The 21,319-nt window shown below is 35.9% G+C and overlaps 2 protein-coding genes across 4 annotated transcripts; one reads left to right on the forward strand and one right to left on the reverse strand.

The window, feature by feature from the left end:
* Nucleotides 1-975: 975 nt before the first annotated feature.
* Nucleotides 976-8,322, reverse strand: LOC111401691 (calmodulin-binding protein 60 A-like). Of its 3 annotated transcripts, XM_023029551.1 has the most exons (8): nucleotides 8,193-8,322; nucleotides 8,010-8,098; nucleotides 7,019-7,103; nucleotides 5,616-5,668; nucleotides 4,905-5,392; nucleotides 4,191-4,351; nucleotides 1,746-1,946; nucleotides 976-1,643 (listed from the first exon to the last, which is right to left on the reverse strand). In XM_023029551.1, the coding sequence occupies exons 2-8, from the start codon at nucleotides 8,021-8,023 to the stop codon at nucleotides 1,059-1,061; spliced, it is 1,587 nt and encodes a 528-aa protein (XP_022885319.1). In that variant the 5' UTR covers nucleotides 8,024-8,098; nucleotides 8,193-8,322; the 3' UTR covers nucleotides 976-1,058. The 3 variants fall into 3 exon arrangements, with proteins under 3 accessions (XP_022885319.1, XP_022885320.1, XP_022885318.1); XM_023029552.1 differs by lacking the exon at nucleotides 8,193-8,322 and having other exon boundaries at nucleotides 976-1,556; nucleotides 8,010-8,186; XM_023029550.1 differs by lacking the exon at nucleotides 8,193-8,322 and having other exon boundaries at nucleotides 8,010-8,186.
* Nucleotides 8,323-12,660: 4,338 nt separating this feature from the next.
* LOC111400478 lies at nucleotides 12,661-13,921 on the forward strand. Its single transcript, XM_023027892.1, has 3 exons — nucleotides 12,661-13,203; nucleotides 13,305-13,571; nucleotides 13,673-13,921. Exons 1-3 carry the CDS (start codon nucleotides 12,661-12,663, stop codon nucleotides 13,919-13,921), a joined length of 1,059 nt encoding a protein of 352 aa, XP_022883660.1.
* The last annotated feature ends 7,398 nt before the right edge of the window (nucleotides 13,922-21,319 follow it).

Genomic DNA, 21,319 nt, shown 5'->3' on the forward strand with positions numbered 1-21,319 from the left:
GCAGTGGTCTGATGGTGGAAGAAGCATCTTATTCATTAGCCGAATCTTCATCTTGTTACTGCCTTAGGGCACCTTTAATGAGATCTCCGATTTTGTGTTTTAATACATTCATTACTGTATTTTCATTGTTGATTAAATCTAATATTGTGGAACCTCCTCTTTACATCATGCACTAATTGTGTACTGAACATCTACTGAATCAACTTGCTAGGCATTTCCGTACAATCTTCCATCCCAACTCCCACAAAAAGTTGCCTTGGAACTATATCAGGCACATAAAAACCTAAAGCACTTAGAAATGAAGAGGCTAATTGAAGCTAAGAATTCTTTCTTGAATCGACTTTGCATGCCAAGTTCGACACAGGAAGAATTCCAGCAATTGTCATCTCATAGAGCACGAACTAGTTTCCATTACAAGTCCAATTCAACTTTCTCATAGCCATTCCCCTCTAGCATTTGCATAATATAAATATCTCCAAGAACACACTCCATTTAATGGGAAAGAACGAGAAAAAACTTGCAAGTTTCCCATCGTTGGTAAAGTCTCTAACCCGAAGTGCATTTTTTCTTTCATGGCTTATGAGATAAAAGACTTATTGACCTCCAACGTGTATATCTATATGCATTTGATGCAAATCCAATTCCAAAGTTTGTTGCTTTTCTTCAATTGCAAATGTTGCAAAAAAGAAGGCTAGAAACACTGGTGGTCACTGAACTTAATAAAACTTCATGTTGTCATTGAACTATATTGGTTTCCAAATTGGTCACTTTTTTTGAACTTTTTCTCAAGTTGGTTAAACATTGGTTACAATTTGGTGATTCTATCCATTGCCCTTAGTTTGACAACTGGAAAAGCTGATGTGGTAGGCTCGTTGGCAAATAACTAAACTGCCACGTCACATTTTCCAGCAGTCAGATCGACAAAACTATATAGCGACCAACTAGAAAAAAAATTCAAGTTAGTGACCAACTAGAAACAAAATGAAATTTAGTCGTCAACATGAAATTTCACTAAGAGTTTAGTCAACACCAATATATTTAACCTTCTAAAAGAACCTTCAAATGCAACCTAGCCTCTGCCTTTTCCGAACCTGACAATCTCCTAGAGACGCAACCTTTTTTCTTACACGAAACAACCATTGTAGAGTAATAACAGCACCAACAAAGCCAATACTTCCAGCAGTACTTTGTTGATCAGGATGCGATTCAACCCTAGGGATCTCGGGAACGTTGTTATTGCTGAAAATAAGAGATAATAGAGGTTCATTGTCCCCAAAATTTTCCAACAGATGATCAAAATCCAACATTGAGCAACTTGGGCCCTCCCCTGGAGCCCCTAGAGGCAGTTCATGTGAGTATTCAACATTTTTGGAGCTGGCCGAGCCAAAATTACAGGAAATATTAGAATGAATGATAGATGGACCGATTCCCTGAGATGAGGTAACTGGCAGTGTAGGATCGTTTCGATCATTATTTTCAATGACGCTGCAACTACAGCCATCAAGACCGTCCAGCCCAGAGGAGTTGACATTGTTATCGTTTGATATGCATGGAAACTGATGCAAAAAAGAAGTTTCATCATCGAAAGAGATTACATCCATCCGATTTTCAAAAGCAGATGCTAGTAACTTCTGTGCCTCAGCCTATAAAATATGACTCTTAACTCATTAGAATCAGACTGTTAGGGAGAAAACATTTGTTACCCTACAAAGAAAGAGCAAGCAAATGATTGGAGAAAGGCAGACCTTTTCAGCCTCACATGCACTTTTAATGGGAACAAACTGGCAGTTACGTAGTACCCCTTTCAGTTGTCCCACAGTATCAGAAACTACACCTTTTTTATATTCAGCTGAAGAGTTGTAGAAGTATATCCTTCTATCGTCAATGGTGCATCGAAGAGCATGATCTACAATGGTCTTCCATGTCTTAGAACCTGCACCAATTATCTGTACGCATCTCGAAAAAATTTATTCGACTATTATTCCAAATTATAGAGAGTCAATTCAGATGTATAATTTAAATTGATAATATATGAAAGAAATAAATTCAGAGAAATAATATGAAATTAATAGTCTAAGCTACAATGTAATGTATAATTTCCTAATTATATTAAGACTATAATCGTCACTTCAATCGTAATCAAGAGAAAATTTGGAAGTCATAAATTTTCATATAAAACAACCTACACCTTGTACTCGACCACTTTAGGATTAGCTGCAAGAATCCTTGTTTAATACTTCCTTTGATTCGTCGGTATAGGAATGGATGGAGCTTAGAACATGTTTAACTTACCTCGGGAGATATAGTTAAATGAAAATTGAATGATTGATTGTCATGAATACACAAATCACACTAAATTATATAGGTCGAGAATTGAAATATGATAATAATAGGTGGATTCAAATTTCAACACATTCATCTCATATTTTAGATAAATATAATCTTAATTAATTAGTATATTAATTTAAAATAACTAAAATAAATCTCTTTTGTCACATACATTCGAATTTGATAACGGATTAATAAAATTCAATTTAAGGTTTTTTTGGTGTAGGACAATACTAACTCACTAATATTACTATTACTTGTCAACGATATCGCAAGCTTGGGGGATTCACACGAACAACTAGGTTGTTGCACCCTCTCTTTTCTAACTTATTCTACTAGATTTGCACTGCTCTTGTGAATGGAAGCTTCTAAGTCCAAGCAAAACAAATACTAACGGCCTAAGACGTTGTTCCCTTAATTTATCCTTAATCAATGTCAAGTATCAACTCTAGTTATTGGCGCATATAATAATTTATTATCTTAAGATTTCCTTTCTGATGTGTTTATCCTATGGACATTTTGTTTACCTATATGAAATATCATAAAGCATAATGCGTATGATAATTGTTTGGAAGAATTTGCCCTTTAATCTTACAGGGATGTACCTATCACGTAGAGTCTGTTTAACACTTCTCCATTTCAATCAACTCAATTTAGTTATATGCATAATACTTTTTTCAGGACCTCCTTTGTTAGTTGTAAAATCTAAGTACATGACAATGCATCTTTATTCCTACTATCAATAATAGATGACAAATATTCATTTCCTTTCTTATTCAGCCTTCGTCTGAGCCCTATTACTTTAAAGCTCATTTTTTTTTTATAAAAAACTAATTTCTAATCACACATTCTCTCAATAAAATAATTTTACGCGTAAACTTAAAACATCTCTCTAATTTTTAATCACATGTTCTCCAAAAAATTGCTATTACAAAATCTAGTCCCTGTATAGTAAGGATTAAAATATAGATTTCAATCTAAATCAAAGACAAAGATTAATTTTAACCACATCGTTCATAGGACCCACAACTTTCCAACCATGCATTTCATCAACTCTTATCAAAATCTATTAAAAATCTAATTTTAATCCCCACCAAACAATGGCCTATTCTTTGAAAAAATGGTGCTCAAACAAGCCCTCAATTATCTTGCTAGAGACTGCCTTTTTCTGATGCCCAATTTTGCAAGATTTTTTGTCACCAATTCGTGGGCCCTTAAACAATTAAATATAATTTCTCGGCAGACCAATTATGACAAAATGGATATCTTTCTTCCATGTCATCATGCACTAATTGTGTTCAAAGACTGTTTTATCCTTTGGAAAAAATAATTTACTTCCACGCTCACAGCACAAGCATAGAATGGGTAATGAAAGGAAGCGTGAATGATGGGTTGTCCTTCAACCGTCTGACTTTTCTTGGACACAATTTTTTAATTCAAATTCCACTTTCAAACTATCAGATTCTGATACTAATCTGATTAGTATCAGAACCAAACAGGGACTATACTAATATTCTACAATAGATTACCAAAAAAGACTATGCAAAAAATTCGAAATACGTGTATTTTAAGTAAATAAAACACGTGCATACGTGGAGACATCATAAATGAGTAAAAATTTGGCCATGAATCTATCAATAAGGGGCAAGTTAACTGCCTCATTGCTTCTATAGAGAGGATGACCAAAACAAACAGATTGGTGTTTGATAGGTTCAAATGTAAACAAACTTATATATCCAAAACAAGCAACTAATATTAAGTGCTTTTTACTCAATATGTGCAAATAGAATAAGCAAAAGCTGACTGCATGAGTAAAAAGCATTGCAAGGTTAAACAAAAGGGGATAGTGTATTGATCAATACCTTTTGGAGCCTTTGACGATCAACTGAGAGTAAAAACAAAAATTCCTGTACTGTGGAAATATTTGCCTGACACAGACGCTTATATGGAGCTCCGTATTTACCAATGTTGTCTAATCTCCATACAGGATCAGAAAGAGATGGTAGGTAGTGCTTCTCATACACTGCAAAACAGAAACCAGCAGTTATACTGATTTCTTTATCCTCATTTATGAAATGTCAATCAAATGCCATGGAATTTCGATGATTTACCCCCACCAAGTCTTGCTTATATTTTGATAGATCTAGCTACACAAATAAAGAGGAGACTAGCAGGGCAACGACCTGGTTAGATTGCTAGGAGAAAAAGACTAAGTGCTTGTTTGGAATATTTTAAAATGTGATTATAATGAAGAGGAGTAATGGGTCCCACGAATTTAGTGGATAATAAGTGGATAGTAGTTATGAATGTACGGTTAAATTTATTTTTTGACTTTGAATTTAAATTATAAGGAGACTATAAAGGACACAGACAAGCACATTATTGATATATGCATTTATGAATGAGATAACATAAGGTGAATTGGATTCGAAAACTAAAACAAGTTAAAAATCTCATCTATTGTATAGTCGAGTTGAATCCTATTTAATACTATGTACCGAATATGTTGTCTATGTTATAGCACATAATAAATTCTTAAGGAAACCAGAAGACTTATCAGAGTAAGTGCTACCTACATTTGCCGCGGCTATCTTGGACCATAAATGACTTTGTCCATGCTTCTTTCACAGTACATCCATCAAATATATCCACAACTCTTGCCCCTAGTCTGCATTTGCAATTCTTCATCCAGCGTGCATCATGTCCTAACCTGACATCAGACAAAATACCAATGCCTTTCTTGAGACATATATAAACAGGTTTAGGAAAATGGGGCTTTGTCTTCTCATTTTCTCTAATGATGCTATTACTGAAGTCTTTAAGACTCCCATTGAGTGCATAATCATTAGGACCAGCCTCGAGAACTAATATCTCCACCTTTGCTGAGGCTTCAGGCCCAGAGATGACACGAAGCCCAGTTACATTATCAACTAGAGAAACTTGAATGTGAGTCCCTTCTTGTCCTTTAATTTCCTTCCCTGTCAAAACTGGATCAGACACTTCGTCTAAGAATTTCAGCTCTAAATTTCTTGGTCTTGGCGTAATAGCCTTGTCCAAAGAGTTCCTGAATATGACACAAGAGATTTGTTGGCAATGATTATAAGAACTGTGGCGCGCACGCACGCACACACACACGCACGCACATGCACATGCACACACACACACACACATGTATTATGTATATGTATATAAAGGGGGCCTTATATAGATTCTTTTTATATAGGTATGTGCTTTCGGCTCCATCATTTTCTCGGAAAAATGATCAAATCTGTAACATAAGTCCTCACTGATTCTGGTCAGTCAAGAACTTTTCCTGTGCCAATTGAATTTGCTCTTTTACCTGCAGAGAATGAAAAATTTATTAATTGTCAAACCACCAGAATTACAGAAAGCAATTATTAGCACAAAGATTTGCCTTAATTCAAGGTCAAAGGAAGATAGATCACAAGTCACTTTCACAATTATGAAGAAAGCAAACTGGTTATGACAGATCTTGATGGTGGTACTTAAACCATGCTACATAGTCCACCAAGTCATGTATAGGATAACCAAGGTACTACAAATATTATGCTCTTTGTTTTTCCACGATCTTGCCCAACACACATATTCATATAAGAGCCTCATTTTCAGTAACACAACATGTAGTGCCACAGTAAGAAAATTTTCACCAAATAATGTCAATTTTTTATTGATCCGCCCATATTATCAAATCTTAGTCGGGTCGCTTGGATAAGAAAACTAGTCAAACGGATAAGATTTATTGGACATGTCAACAAAGAATAACTGAATGAACACCTACGGTACTCAGCTAATACACCTAACTGCTACACAAATATGGCTCTAAACACACTGGAATTTAGCATTACCCATAATTTCTAATTTCCATTTATATAAAACTAATAAGAAGTTGAAACATACTTTGCAAGGATCTTGTTCATAAGAATCAAGCAATGTAGCTAGAACATGACAGAATACTTGGGTGTAGAACAAACCTAATGTGATATGTGGCAGTTGCTAAGGATTCGGTTGTTTTAAATCTCTCTCTAGATTTAGCAATGAAACGAACACGACAATCAAAAAATATTAGACTTGAAATTTATTGAGAAAAAGGCTTAGTTTGTTATTTTCGGATCGAACTGTAGAGTGCAATACAATAATTGAAATGTCAATTGTCTAAACAAATTGGCTTCAACCAATGTAATTAGTTGAATGGTTTAAAGTTGTACAACCTTTACGTGATTAATAGGATAGAACATCAAATATAATGCTAGAATTATACATCAAGAGTCCCCGAATAATGCTATTTGTATATAATGGAGTTACATAATGGTTTACATAGAGATTAGGTGTCAAAAAAAGTAGGGAAATTTTTTATTATTATTATTATTTTTTATTTATTTATTTATTATTATTATTTTTTTTGTGAAGAAATCCTGACACAATCATATCACCACATCATTGTATGGAAGCCATTAAAAACATGTAGCACAACCGAAAATCTCCATCCCTTCCCCAGTACAAAAACCGATATGGATCATCTATTCACAAGAATCATACAAAAATAATTAGTTCTTACAAAAACAACCGAATTGCAAGGAAACAACCATTTGAGCATGAAAACATAAATGTTCAGAAAAAATCACACAAAAACATGCTAGATATGATCAGAAGATTCATTGTTTGCACTCACCACTTTCCGAATCATATCCTCAAAAATAGGCCTTATAACTTGCTGAACCGTATGGATCACCATCACCTCCACTTCCTTTTTCATCCTAAAACCAAGAGAGAGAAAAACAAAGATAGCAAAGAGGAAATTTATATTAAGAACAAGGAACCATCAACATAAATACCAAACACAGAAATTTCAACGACGATTTAAAGCAAATAAGCAGAACCCATATCAGTTCTGAACTTTATTTTCCAAATTCAAGCCATCTCCAACCTTGCACCAAAATTTGCACCATTTTGTATCAAATCTTGCATCAGACTAAAAATTATCTCTAACCATTACACCAAAACTTACACCAAATGAGTAATGTTTAATTAGTTTTTTCTCTTTTTTTATTCTTAATAATTTAAATTATTTGAGAATTTACTTATTTATTTATTTTAAAAATGCATAAATTACTAAATAAATAATTACATTAAATTAAGGAAAAGATTAAATTCATTAATAAATATAAAACAAACATAGTACAATTAGTAGAAACACTACAAAAATGAAAACATTAAATCATACCATTAAAAAAATGAAAATATTAAATCAAACAACTACAACAACTATAACAATAATAATAATAATAAATTATTATTATTATTAAAAAATATCTAACACAGTGGATACAAATGCCCTCCATTGATTACTTTGGCAAATGGGAAAAAAGGACAAATTTGACTTTACTTTGGTGCCGGAGAGCTTCACCAAATGGTGTTTTGGTGTAGCACTGGAGATGCCTCAGCCAAGAAATGCTTATAATTCGAAAAGATATACTAGGAAAATTGAGAACAAGAAACAATCAACATCAATACCAAACAATTAAGCAAATTCAACGAAAATCCAAAGCAATTAAGAAGTACCCATATCAATTCTCGACTTAATTTACCAAAATAAGCCAAGAAATGCATATAACTTGAAAAGCTCTACGAACGAAATCAAAACAGAACATCCATTGACTTACTTTCTTAAAGTCATAACTATTCGCTCATCATCAGAACTGTTTCCCTGTTCTGATTCACCGTTATGAGGGCCCTCTATCTGTAGATTAAGCTGCATTTTCCCCACCCAATCTTGATTAGAAGATAAAGCTTAATGATAGCAAATAATAGTTTGTATCTATAGAGTATAGACTATAAGACTTAACTAGAATTCTTGTTTTCGAAAGTTCTTAAATAACATTGATTGGGGCCCAGAAATGCGTGTTTTCATGGTTAACTCGTAACATAATAATCTATACGGGGACACACACCACAACACTAATTTTGTGGAGGTGCTGGGATTGGATTTGTCCTTGTCGTCTATCCAAAAATTCATTTTGTCAAATTTGTTACTCGTTTTCAGAAGTCAATTTTTTCACTTTTTCCTCTCTAAATACGTATGGGTAATATATAGGCAAATCAAGATGATTTTAGTACTGATTGAGACATAGTTCACGCGGGTTTAGAGACTTGTCATTAGTTAAGGTCAAAAGAAGAGCATATATCATAGAAATATATTAGAAATGAGTCAGATTTCGTGACAAGTATGGAATGTGCATAAAATTAATTTTCGAGTTTTGAGTTACAAACAAATGCTTGTTATGCGTTAAGAACAAAATAAAGAGAACTGACATTATAAATAAATATGATCATACGAGCTTCGAGTACATAACGAATATGGTATCTTCACCAAACTAATTTTGGAGTATTGAATTGTATATAAAGTCTTGTTATTGTGGACAAAACAATCAAGGAGAATATATTTTAGAAATAGATATGTTCAAAGCCAACTTAATATATCATAAGAATTTTATTGCAATATTTTTTTTTAGTTGGTTTGACATCGAGAATGAAAAAACGACAAGTCTTAAATAATCTCATCAAAAAGTTTTAAACAGTTGAAAAAGAGATATATTTGTTTATTTCAATTTCATCTTGAATGTATATTCTCATGTATATGGATTTATCATAAGAATTTTTATTACAATATTTTTGTTTAGGTGGTTTGATATCGAGTATGAAAAAAGACGAAGTCTTAAATAATCTCATCAAAAAGTTTTAAACAGTTGAAAAAGAGATATATTTGTTTATTTCAATTTCATCTTGAATGTATATTCTCATGTATATGTTAGGTTCATTTTTTTCGCTATATGTTAATGCGCACACAATTATAAATGTATAGCTTGTTTCATTAAAAAATTTAAAAGGTTGAGATACAATTATTTTTGAGTATTGGATGCTATATAATTGGGAGAATTTAGCTCATGTTTGTCAAAAATTATAATTGCTTCTAATTTGATTAAACCCTATTTTTATTCATACATTTTGTAGAATCTACAATTTTTATTTTCTTAGCTATCAATTATAATTTTGGGCAAATGTCGATCATAAACCTCCTTGAGATTTATGATAATTTCGGAGACATCCTTATAGTTTTAAAAATTACAGAAACATCCCATAAGGTTTTGTTTTCAATAATTAGCCAAAGCATTTTATTTATTTATTATATCCTTAGTTATTTATAATTTAATTTTTAGCTCTAATTGAATGAAATTTTACTATACTTGTTTGTCCTTTTTTCTCATTTCTGAATATTTCTTGTTTAAATGCTAACGATACTTTTAGATAAAATAAAAATATTATTAAATTTATGTAATAATGTTTGAATAAAATCATAATTTCTTTGAATTTTATTTTTGTACTCGTAATAGTTGTAGACATAGTAATAGGATGGGCAAGCCAGGGCAAGGATCCTCGCCGTCTGCCTTGCCAAGAATTTTTGGACACTGGGTGGGAACGAGGTGACAGCAAAGTAGACAGGGACCACCACTTTATTATTTTATTTTTTAAAATATAATTTACTTTAAAAATATAAAATAAATAATAATCAAGGTGAGGCAATGCAGGACATGATAGGACAAGAAATTTTGTCATACCTACACAATAACTCTATATTGAGTTTGAAATGTTATTGTTGTAGTACAAAAAATAACAATAAATATTGAAAATTAGTAAAAAAATCGTTGAAAAATAAAGCAAGTACTATATATATATATAAGGAAAGATAAAAAAATAAAAAAGGAAAGAGTATAGAAAATATTTTCACTTGTATTATTCATCCTTGCTCAAAAACTATTTATAAGCTAATTACAATTCCTCATGAGTTACAAGATAATGAATCCTACAAAAGTAACTCATATAGGTTACAAGTAAGAATAAAGATGGGTTTATGATAAATTGAATACTTTAAATGGAATTAATATGGATCATGTAATATATAATATAATATTTAGAAACACTTCCCTATTGAAGGTCTATTTATAAATAATATGCCTCATTAAAATATTACTATGAAAAACTATGTGGAAAAAGCATTAAAGAAAAAATGATTACATCATTCTTTGGGATACGTTTACGAGAATTGATTCATTAAAAACATTATCAGAAAGATCTAATAAGACAAATCATCGATCAAGAAAAAATGAATATTGTGTGTATTTACTCCCTCTTATAGTAACATCAGTTGATATCATTAAATCATTCATACCAACTTTGTGTATCGACATCTTCAATGTTGCTATAATTATGCCTTTCTCGATGGGCCCCGACATTCATGCATAAATAACTTGCTTAAGATCGAGCTTTGTGTGCATCATATCAATATACCAAGATAAGTCAATGTCAATCATTTTTGGAGATAACAAAATAGGGAAAATTTCATAATACCGATACTAACTTTGGCACAATTCAAAAATAAGGTAACAGGTTTACATTTTCTGAAATCAGATATCATATAAAACTGTATGTCAAAATCTCTTTCCAAATCAGTGTCCTAAAAACTAGGAACGTATCTCCATCAACGCTAGTCTGTATCATAACAGATTCACATCCCTAAAATAAAATGTTTCATCTCCAAGCTGACGACAAAAAAATTGAAATTGCTTTTTTATTGTTCACGGAATTCCTTCGATTGACGTCGATCGCATAATCCAGGTCACAGTTGGGAAAAGACGATCGCTTAACAGCAGATTGACTAACGGATTCGTCTGAACAGCATCTAATTTAGCAACCGTCGTCGAATTCAGAGGTTTCGATTTTTATCGGGTACGACTGTGTGAGCTGTATTTACTCAATATGTAACGTGAAATAAAAGTTGTCACGCATTTGTTGTAACCTGCAGTCTGTATATTGTAATGTGCATTTCTAATGCTGTGGCTTGTGGGCTCTTGTGCTCTGCATTCACAAAATGAATACATGTCGTACATAGTGTCAGCACCTAACACGAACTGAATACTGTGACGCGTTTCCTTTGACCCACGGTTAGTATGTCATAATATACAGCTTGCAGTCCAAAATGCGACGCATTCACTGTGATGTAATCGCTCGCTGTGATATGTGAATTATGACTGTGATCTTAATTGCATTAGAATTGGTGACGCATTTGCTGTCGTCTGCGTATTGCGACTCCTTTTCAATATCTGTGACATAATGCTCTGATCTGTTCTCCATTTGCATTTGAAACTTTGACTTATTTGCTGTAATAACCGTATTGTACTCCATTTGAATCTTTGACAGATATGTGACATGATGCCGTGACCTGTTCACGATTTGCAATGAAATTGCGACGAATTTGTTGTTATCCGCAAATTGTGACTCCATGTCCTAATCTGCGATATTCATTTGTTGTAACCTAAACCTTGTTTTGTGGTTGACATTATTCTAGTTGGTGTTGCAGAAATGGGATACATACACGTTTGCTTATTGAATGGCTCAGAGCCTTCGTTGGTCTTAATCGATCGTAATTGCGGGTATATGTAACTGGTGGATACAGTTATAGCTGAGATTGGATTGGATCCCACTAAAGTCGCAATCACAATGAAGTATGTTTTGAATAGTGAACTGCCTCCAATTGTGATCAAGAATGACAATAATGTGATGTCATACATGGCGTTGAAAGATATGGATCGTGACCCATCCAAATATCCAATATCATTGAGGTCACGAAAGAAAATAGCCAACAGAATAATGCAATGTTACCATTTGGTGTGCAACCCAGTGGACCGAAATTTTCATTGATGGATATGTCATCAAATATATGCGGGGTGATAATAGAACCGTTGTGTGACAATTATGAGCATGAGGTCACGGTTGTATCGGTCGCCAACGCTAAGGACGTAGAGATGGGAAGGGCTTTTCGTAACAAAGAGATCATGAAGCTGAGCTTTTCCTTTTATGCGATCCAAAACATGTTTGAATATGTAGTTGTTCGGTCAAATAAGAAGGACTATCTTATCAAGTGTTCACATGACGAGTGTGATTGGATATGTAGAGTATCTAGGATGGCCAGAACAGAGTTGTTTAAAATTAGGCATATTGTAGAAGGTCACAGATGTGCTTCTAACATTGTACTTGGTTCTCATAGGCAAGTAACAAAAGCACTTGTGTTGCACTGCATAAAATACAAGTACACATCGTCACACGCTCTGTATACCCCGAATGATATACGTAATGACGTGTTGCATACGTATGGAGTATCGTTGAACTATGTGAAACGTGGAGGTCTCGGGAGGAAACTTTGAAACTAATTAGGGGTGATCCGGCAGATTCTTTTATAATATACCAAGATTCTTTGCCATGTTGCAACATACAAATCCTGGAACGGTCACAGATCTGGAGCTTGATGGTAACAGTAGGTTCAAATATTGCTTCATAGCGCTAAGCTCATCAATTCGAGGTTGGGGACATTGTAGGCCGGTTGTTGTGGTTGATGGCACGCACTTAAATGGACACTATGGTGGGACGTTATTTATAGCATGTACACAGGATGTAAATAACAACATATACATACTTGCTTTTGGGATTGGGGATAATGAGAATGATGCCTCGTGGACATGGTTCTCCGAAAACTTGAGGAAGGCGTATGGCTATAGAGAAGGGTTGTGCTTTGTATCGAATCACCATAATAGCATCAAAAATGCTATTGAGAAGGTGTATCTAGGAACATGTCATGGAATTTGTTCGAATCATCTCCTTCAAAATCTAAAGTCACGTTATGAAAAATCAAGTAACAATATAACACAAACATTTAATTCAGTTGTTCATGCCTACACGTTGTCAGAATACAAATATAACATGCAACAGCTCGACGCGATTAATGGAAAGATAAGGGGTTACCTGGTAATACATTACATATTACCACCAAATTATATTCTTGTGCATACATTTATTACGGTATTGTGAAATATATCATTAACAGATAATCATGTTTATGTTTGTAGGACGGTGTTGGGCCTACTAAATGGTCACGATTCCACATGCCAACGAATCGATGTTCTACAATGACATCGAATATAGTAGAGTCGGTTAATGCGGTCACAAAATCTGTCAAGAACTATTCCATCGTAGCTTTGTTGGAGTTATTGCAACAAACCATACAGTCGTGGTTTTGTAGACATCGAGAAATCGTGCAAGCCACTTTCACAACCTTGTCAAACAAGTATGAGAAGCAAATGAGGGAAATGAGCACGGATATGAGAAACTTGAGGGTAATGTCAACATTTGTGCCTGAAATGTTATCTGTGACCTGTAACTTGTTCGTTGTGGTCAACTTCTTAGTGACATTTGTTATATTATTTTTTGGTTGTAGGTTACGCGTATTAATCAGGCAATGTTCTCAGCCAGCTGTGAAAATTTAACTTTTGTTGTTGATATAAAAGGGCGTACATGCATGTGTAGGATGCTTCAAGTTGATCAACTACCGTATCCACACGCTCTGGCTGTGATTGCAAGTGTGAAGAGGGATTCATATGAGTTTTGTTCATATTATTACACGAAAGAAGCATACAAGAATACTTACAACGAAACTGTTTTCCCTGTTGGAAATCCAAGTGAATAGATAGTGCCCAAAGACTTCGAGAACATAGTTGTGTTACCACCTAATCAAAAGTGAAGTTGCGAAAGGCCTATTGAGAAGAGGTTTAGATCAGCAGTTGAAGATAACATAACTGTCAAATGCAATCATTGCGGTGAAAGTGGTCACAATCGCAGAACTTGCTGCGGTTTGGTTCCATTTAATCAGATTCAATCGAAAAAATAAAGAAAAGTTAAGGAAGTCAATTGATGATACATATCACAGAACTTGCAACGGTTTGGTTCCGTTAAGACAGTTGGTTTACTTTTTCATTCAGTGTTTGAAAATAATATCGGACACAATTTGTGAGAGGACACAAATATTCATTTAATAACAACATTTCCAAGTTCAAACCTTATAATAAGGATGTTTTACTATTGTACTTGTAATGTTCTTTCCACATGAACACATTTTTAAATACAGGCAAACATGACAGGTAGGGATTGGGTATAGCCTGAAAGAACCTGTGACGTGTGTTGTGACCATTATAGTGCGACCTGTCACCAGGGGGGGTGTTACATTCACTTCATTACAAACGAGTGTGGGGTGTCACATGTAAAAAATGGTCTGTTAGCTGTTATGTGAACCTGAAACATTGACATGTGACCTTTGCAACGAACTATGGTTGTGCACAAAGAATATTATACTTATTATGATATGTTCGGTGACTTTTTATGAGACATGTCACCCGTACTGTGACCCATTCGCAAGACACTGTGCATAAGGAATTGGAACATGTGATCTCTGCTATGACATGTTTCTAGTTGCCTGTGACCTTTGCAACGAATTATGATTGTACACAAAGAATATTATACTTATTGTGACATGTTCAATGACTTTTTATGTGACATGTGACCCGTTCGCAAGACACTGTGCATAAGGAATTGGAACATGTGATCTCTGCTGTAACCTATTTTCAGTTGTTTGTGATATGAACAATATACATTAAACTGTGACCTGGTCAGTGACCTTTGAAATGAACTGTGATGTTGCAATAAGAACAAGAAATAACTGAGACCTACTGTACGATATGTGATCTTTTTCGTGACATTTTCTGCAACATGTGACCTTTGGTGTGACCTGTTCACAATAGGATCTAACTAAATCATGGAATCCTTTGACATTTGTTGCGACATGTTATCCAGTTAAAATAATATGGAACACGTTACACATATCTCATGCCAAATAATACATTCAAAACATAATTTCAAGACACATGAAATCAAAAACTCAAACAATTGTTTAATTAATGTTGCTTAAATCCAATACAAAAGAGTATCCCCAGAACAAAATACCCTTGTTCAAAGCAAACAAAAAAATTATCCATTACCACACTTTACATTCCATTCCATTCTACTGCATTTTCAGACTACACCCCAAATGTCACTCAATAACTATACTATCTCCACCGGTTGGCAGGAACGTCTTTCTCTCTGTACTGATTTCACGGTGCTTGAATAACAATGATGCAACATCTAGCCGTGCTCTAGCCGCATCAAATTTCATCGGCATTGATCCTAAATCGTCATGCAGCATGTACTTGGCATATTTAATCACATATATGCCACAGTTATGCCTGCAAAATGAAAAAAATTACAGTCCATTATGTGTAGAATCATAATATAACAGTATGTTTAAATTCTCGGTGACAAAAATTACCCGTTATTCTGTTGTGGAACGGAGGAATTAAACACCACCTTCAACTCCTTGGAATCGTCAGCAGATGGATCCGAATCCTTTCTCCAAATTCTAATACGGTCCATGAGGTGAGGGATTATTTTGACGAAAGGATCAATTCCAATAAGGACCTTGGTGTTATTGTATGTCTTCCTTACCGAATTTAATACAAGTAAGGTCTGCTTTTTAATATCAAGCACTGCAAGCATCCAATGCCCTTTGTTTGTAGGCAGAATGGGCATGAACACAAGGTCCACTTCTGCCCAAGGTTTGCTCAGTGGAATTCGTACACTTGTGATGCCGGCAATGAGTCTCTCATCCGTGACAATGACCTCTGGATCTTGCTTGAATTTGTGGTACATTTTCTTCAGCTTGGCTTGAAACAACGTGTCGGTCGTGGTGGCGATGACTTTGATGTTTTTACCACTACTTGCTAACTGACGTATGTAGTAGAAGCACACATTCATATGCTAAAAAAATGGAAAACTGTAAGATTGAATTAAAATATAAATTGTGCAGGGTGAAATGTGACCAGAAAATATGCTTGAGTGCACTCTATAAATTGACTGTGACCTATTCACCTTTATCTATGACCAACCTCAAATGATCTGTGACCATTACATGTGACCTGTTATGCATACAAAAAATGTGACCTACATTGGGACATACGAACCATGCGTATGGCATTGCGAACTTTATAGACACTGGAATGTAAGAGGGAGGGATGTGGGCAGTGACATATAGGTAGTTGGTTGTGACCATGACCATGGAATCTATGACATACTCATATGAATTGAGACTTCTAAAGAGATACATACCGAACAACTCAATGACCCATATCTAGACACAAGTTCGTACCACCATCTTTTAAATTGTGCAGGGTGAAATGTGACCAGAAAATATGCTTGAGTGCACTTTGTATATTAATTGTGACCTATTCACCTTTATCTGTGACCATTACATGTGAACTGTTATGCATACAAAAAATGTGACCAGCATTGGGACATATGAACCATGCGCATGGCATTGCGAACTTTATAGACACTGAAATGTAAGAGGGAGGTGGGCAGTGACATATAGGTACTTGGCTGTGACCATGACCATAGAATCTATGACCTACTCTTATGAATTGAGACTTACAAAAGGATTCATACCGAACTACTCAGTGACACATCCCTAGACACAAGTTCGTACCACCATGTTTTATTTCTGACAACAAACTGACCAACAAGAAAAGGTGGACAAATATGATCATCTCGGTCATTAAACTTTTTCCTGCAAAGAAAACTTAATTGGCTATTCATAAACAAACTAATTATAATGATATGCAAAAAATAATTCATACTTGTTATGTGGCTTATATCCTCTCTGGAACCAATTCTGAAAGTTAGCAATATCGGCATGGTTCGCAGACTGATTGTAGTGTTGGAAGATTACGACATTACTTGAATGCTTAATTTGCTTCCCTTCATGAACATGCAGAGATTGAAGTGCTTTAGCCTGCCTAGGAGCCCTCTTAACGGACAATCCAGAACATGGCGAAGAAACAGGAGACTCCTGCATATTAATTTGATATGGACTGTGACTTGCTGTAACATGCAACGTACAGTAGTTTACATATCTGACAGAATTATCTGGGCTTACCACCTTCTCAGCAGATTTCGTATCCTTCAGAACATCATATACGACAAACTCAACATACGTTTCCATCTTTTTCGATTTCGTTGGTTCTATGGGTGTTGGTTGCGTGAAACAAACACCCAGATTGAAGGATGGAGGTTGTAAGCTATATGAAAATTCAACGTCAACGACGGTTTCCATCTTACCCTTACCTTTAGAATCAACTGTTATTTCCGCATCTCCAACCTGTAACATAAAATGTATAATCATAGTTAAAGTTCATACGACAAATGAACATATATCATTTTATGAGATCACATGGTATGTTGATTACCTTGTCCAAAGTTTCATAATCTCCGACAATGTTTAACCCAGATTTCTCTCTGAATTTGGTCAAGATTTCTTCCTTGGAACTAGAAATCAAGGCGGCGATGGATTCGGTCATAAACTACATGTTCGATCTGATGTCGATCAAGTCTGTACGGATTTCACTTTGCATGTGGACAATAGTGTTTAATTTGTTTTGCTGATCACGTACTGCATGTTCGATCTGATGTCCATCAAGTTTGTACGGATTTCACCTTGCATGTGGACAATAGTGTTTAATTTGTTTTGCCGATCATGCTTGAGATGCGATATCTCTATTTGCTGATCGTGCTTGAGCGACGATATCTCTGACTTCATAACATCGATTGCCACACTCATCCGAAGATTCTCAGTTTGGAGTTCAGTTAATTGTTTCAAAAACTGTTTTCACATTTCGTCAACCACTTGCACCATATGACTACCCATTATCAGTGGCAAGAAAATGGTGAAAACCTCTATAGTCCAGATGCCTGCGACCCGTAATGATCTGACAGATCAATGACCTAGAACCTAACTATGATGTTGCACTAAGAATAATAACTGAATGTGACATAATCAGTGACACGTGACCTGTTTTGTGACCTGTTTCTAATACATGTGACGTGTGCACACGACGACTTATGAAAATAGCAAAGGTGGAATAACATGTGACCCGTAATGAATTGACAGAAAAAGCGTGAGCTAGAAAATGTGACATGTGACCCACAACTAACATTATTTAACAACTTACATCGTTTGGTGCCGACTGATCCTCCCTACTAGACGAATTTGCATGGAACGTTGTTCCCTGCCATCTGGGTGGGATGTCAACAAAATCGTCATCACCATCGTCAAGAGGCATCCGTAATCATAAGCAGTGGCGTAGATGCTTTTACACTCAAGTAACTCGACTTTCTAGTTGCCTCGACAGAATGAGCTGATTTCTCCACCATACCCCCCTTTCTCTTCTCCCACGTGAACGTTTAGGTTGGACAGGCTTGATATATTACATTTCATACATGTACGGCATTGCCATTTCCATGTCTAATGGGTCCAGATGTCAAGGACCGCAGCTTTACTTAGCCCCTTGACACTATCGCAGCCGCAGTTTGCCCAACTTCAGCCGCACATTGTAAATATTACTTCAAGTTTGAGTTGTAATTTTCTTTTCATTGTAATAGTTATTTCAGTTGTAAAATAGCTCTGATATTAGTAAAAGTTTAGTATGATTCCTCGTCTTTTAAACGTCTACTCCTATCACTTAGGTTTTTGTTTAGAATGCTATTATAGAGGGTATTAGTCATTCAAAAATCTTTCAAACTCAATGGTGTCCGCCCCCTGCACCAGCAATTGTAATTTTCTGCTTTCGTCAATTATAATGTTCAGTTTTCATCAATCAATGTTCAATTTACTTTCAATGCATTCAAATTCTCTATTGTAGGCTTTCTACAAAATTGTAATCAAATTTTCTTTCGTCCCAACGCGACCGAGAAAAGGCGAAAGGTAGTCTAGCAGAACAGACTAATGTCGCACGGTGTCCCTTTCTGTGCCTAGAAGAAAGGTACCCTGTGAAAGTTGGTATTAAAGTTGCGGCTCACGACCCTCGATAAGAAAGCTATGGATCCAATTACATCCCACACTACTGAAGTAGAAGAGCCTCAAAAGAAGAGTACTACTAAACAGTGCGTGGATGCGCTTAATGAGACAACTACTAGGTTGTGTTATGCCTTGGACGGTCTCGAGGAAAAAGTCAAGATGGCCAAATCCGAGATTCGTGGATTACACATCCAATTAGATGAAAGCCAAAGGGCTTGCGCAGCAATAACTGAAGCTACTGCAATCATTCCTGATCTGCAGGATGTAATGGAATCATTGAGAGCTCAATTGCGGGTACTCCAACATGCGGTGGGCAATGGGCAAGCTCCCGTACCTGAGTATGCTCCTAGACTCAGAATTCCTGAACCGTGTACCTACGGAGGGGTATGTGATGCAAAAGAAGTTGAAAACTTCTTGTTTGACGTGGAACAGTACTTTCTCAGAGCTTCGATCGAAGACGAAGCTAGAAAGGTAACCACAGCTACCATGTATCTAGGTGGAGATGCAAAACTATGGTGGCGAACCAAATATGCTGACATTCAGGCCAATATGGTTCGAATAGATTCTTGGGATCTCCTCAAGGAAGCGATCAGATCGCAATTTTTTTCGAAAAATGTCGAGTATCAGGCTCGACGGGCACTCCGAGACCTGAAACACACAAGCTCTATCAAGAAGTATATGAAATCCTTTTCAGGGCATATGCTGAATATTCGAGATATGTCGAAAAATGAAAAGCTCTTCACCTTTATGGAAGGGTTGAAACCGTGGACACGCACGGAACTTCAAAGTTAGAAAGTTACTAATGGCCATGGGAGCCGCCGAATGCTTGAGCGACTACCAAACGGAATCTAGAAAAGATAGACCTTCAGGGAGTAATCAAGCAATTGGAGGTGGTAACAGACCTTACAGACCCAGCTCGAACCCAAATGGGAGAGAGCGTTACTCTCAGAATAAAGAAGGAGCCTATCAAAGCACCCGTGGCTTTCAGGGAAACTATCATAATAGCTGTCAAGGAATTTTAATGGTAGCAACAGTAACAACTGGAACAAAGGAAAAGCAACGGAGGGCCGAACTGATGCCACTCCCAAATTGAAGTGTTTTTTGTGCGAAGGACCTCATCGGGTGTCTGAATGTCCTCAGAAGCGAATCGTAAATGCATGTTGTCAGCTAGCAAGTGGCGGGTCAAGTTCAAAACAAGAGGCCCCACAGGCTAATTGTCATAGTGAGACCGACTCCGAAGAGGATGAGGACGTAGTTGGGGCATTTTCACATCAGTGCAACACACTGTCACATCGGGTTACTGAAAAGGATGATATCCCATTGAAAGAGGCAAAGATGGAAGAAGCGAAGGCTCGAATTTATAAGGCTAAAGGCTTAATGTACATCGATGTGAAAATCAACGGGAAGCCAATCAGGGCTATGGTGGATACTGGTGCTAGCCACAACTACTTTGCATGTACCGAAATAGAGTGGCTTGGACTTGTTCTGGAAAAGGGTAGTGGAAAGTCAAAGCAATTAACTCCGTCGCTCAACCAATAGTTGGAGTAGCGAAATCGGTGTTGATCAAAGTAGGTCCTTTCGAGGGAAGGACAAATTTATCTTCATTTTAGATAGATGATTTCAAGCTAATTCTGGGATTGAAATTTTTTCGGGATACTAAGATAGCAGTGTTGCCATATTCCGATTTGTTAATGATGATGTGTAATAAGCCGTGTGTCATCCCTACACAGGTTGGAAGGATGGGTGAGAAGAATATCTCATCCATGTAATTTAGTAAGGGTTTTAAGATAAATGAACCTTCTTTTTTGTGCACTCTTTGATTCGAGGAGATCGAAGAGACGAATGGTACGATTCGAAGAGTATCTCAGCCATGCAATTTTGAAAGTCAGCAATATCGGCATGGTCCGCAGACTGATTGTAGTGTTGGAAGATTACAACATTACTCGAATGCTTGATTTGCTTCCCTTCATGAACATATAGAGATTGAAGTGCTTTAGCCGGCCTAGGAGCCCTCTTAACGGGCAATCCAGAACTTGGCGCAAAAACAGGAGACTCCTGCATATTAATTTGATATGGACTGTGACTTGCTGTAACATGCAACGTACAGTAGTTTACATATCTGACAGAATTATCTGGGCTTACCAC

This window comes from Olea europaea, chromosome 10, assembly GCF_002742605.1.
Source record: "Olea europaea var. sylvestris chromosome 10, O_europaea_v1, whole genome shotgun sequence".
Classification (NCBI taxonomy): domain Eukaryota; kingdom Viridiplantae; phylum Streptophyta; class Magnoliopsida; order Lamiales; family Oleaceae; genus Olea; species Olea europaea.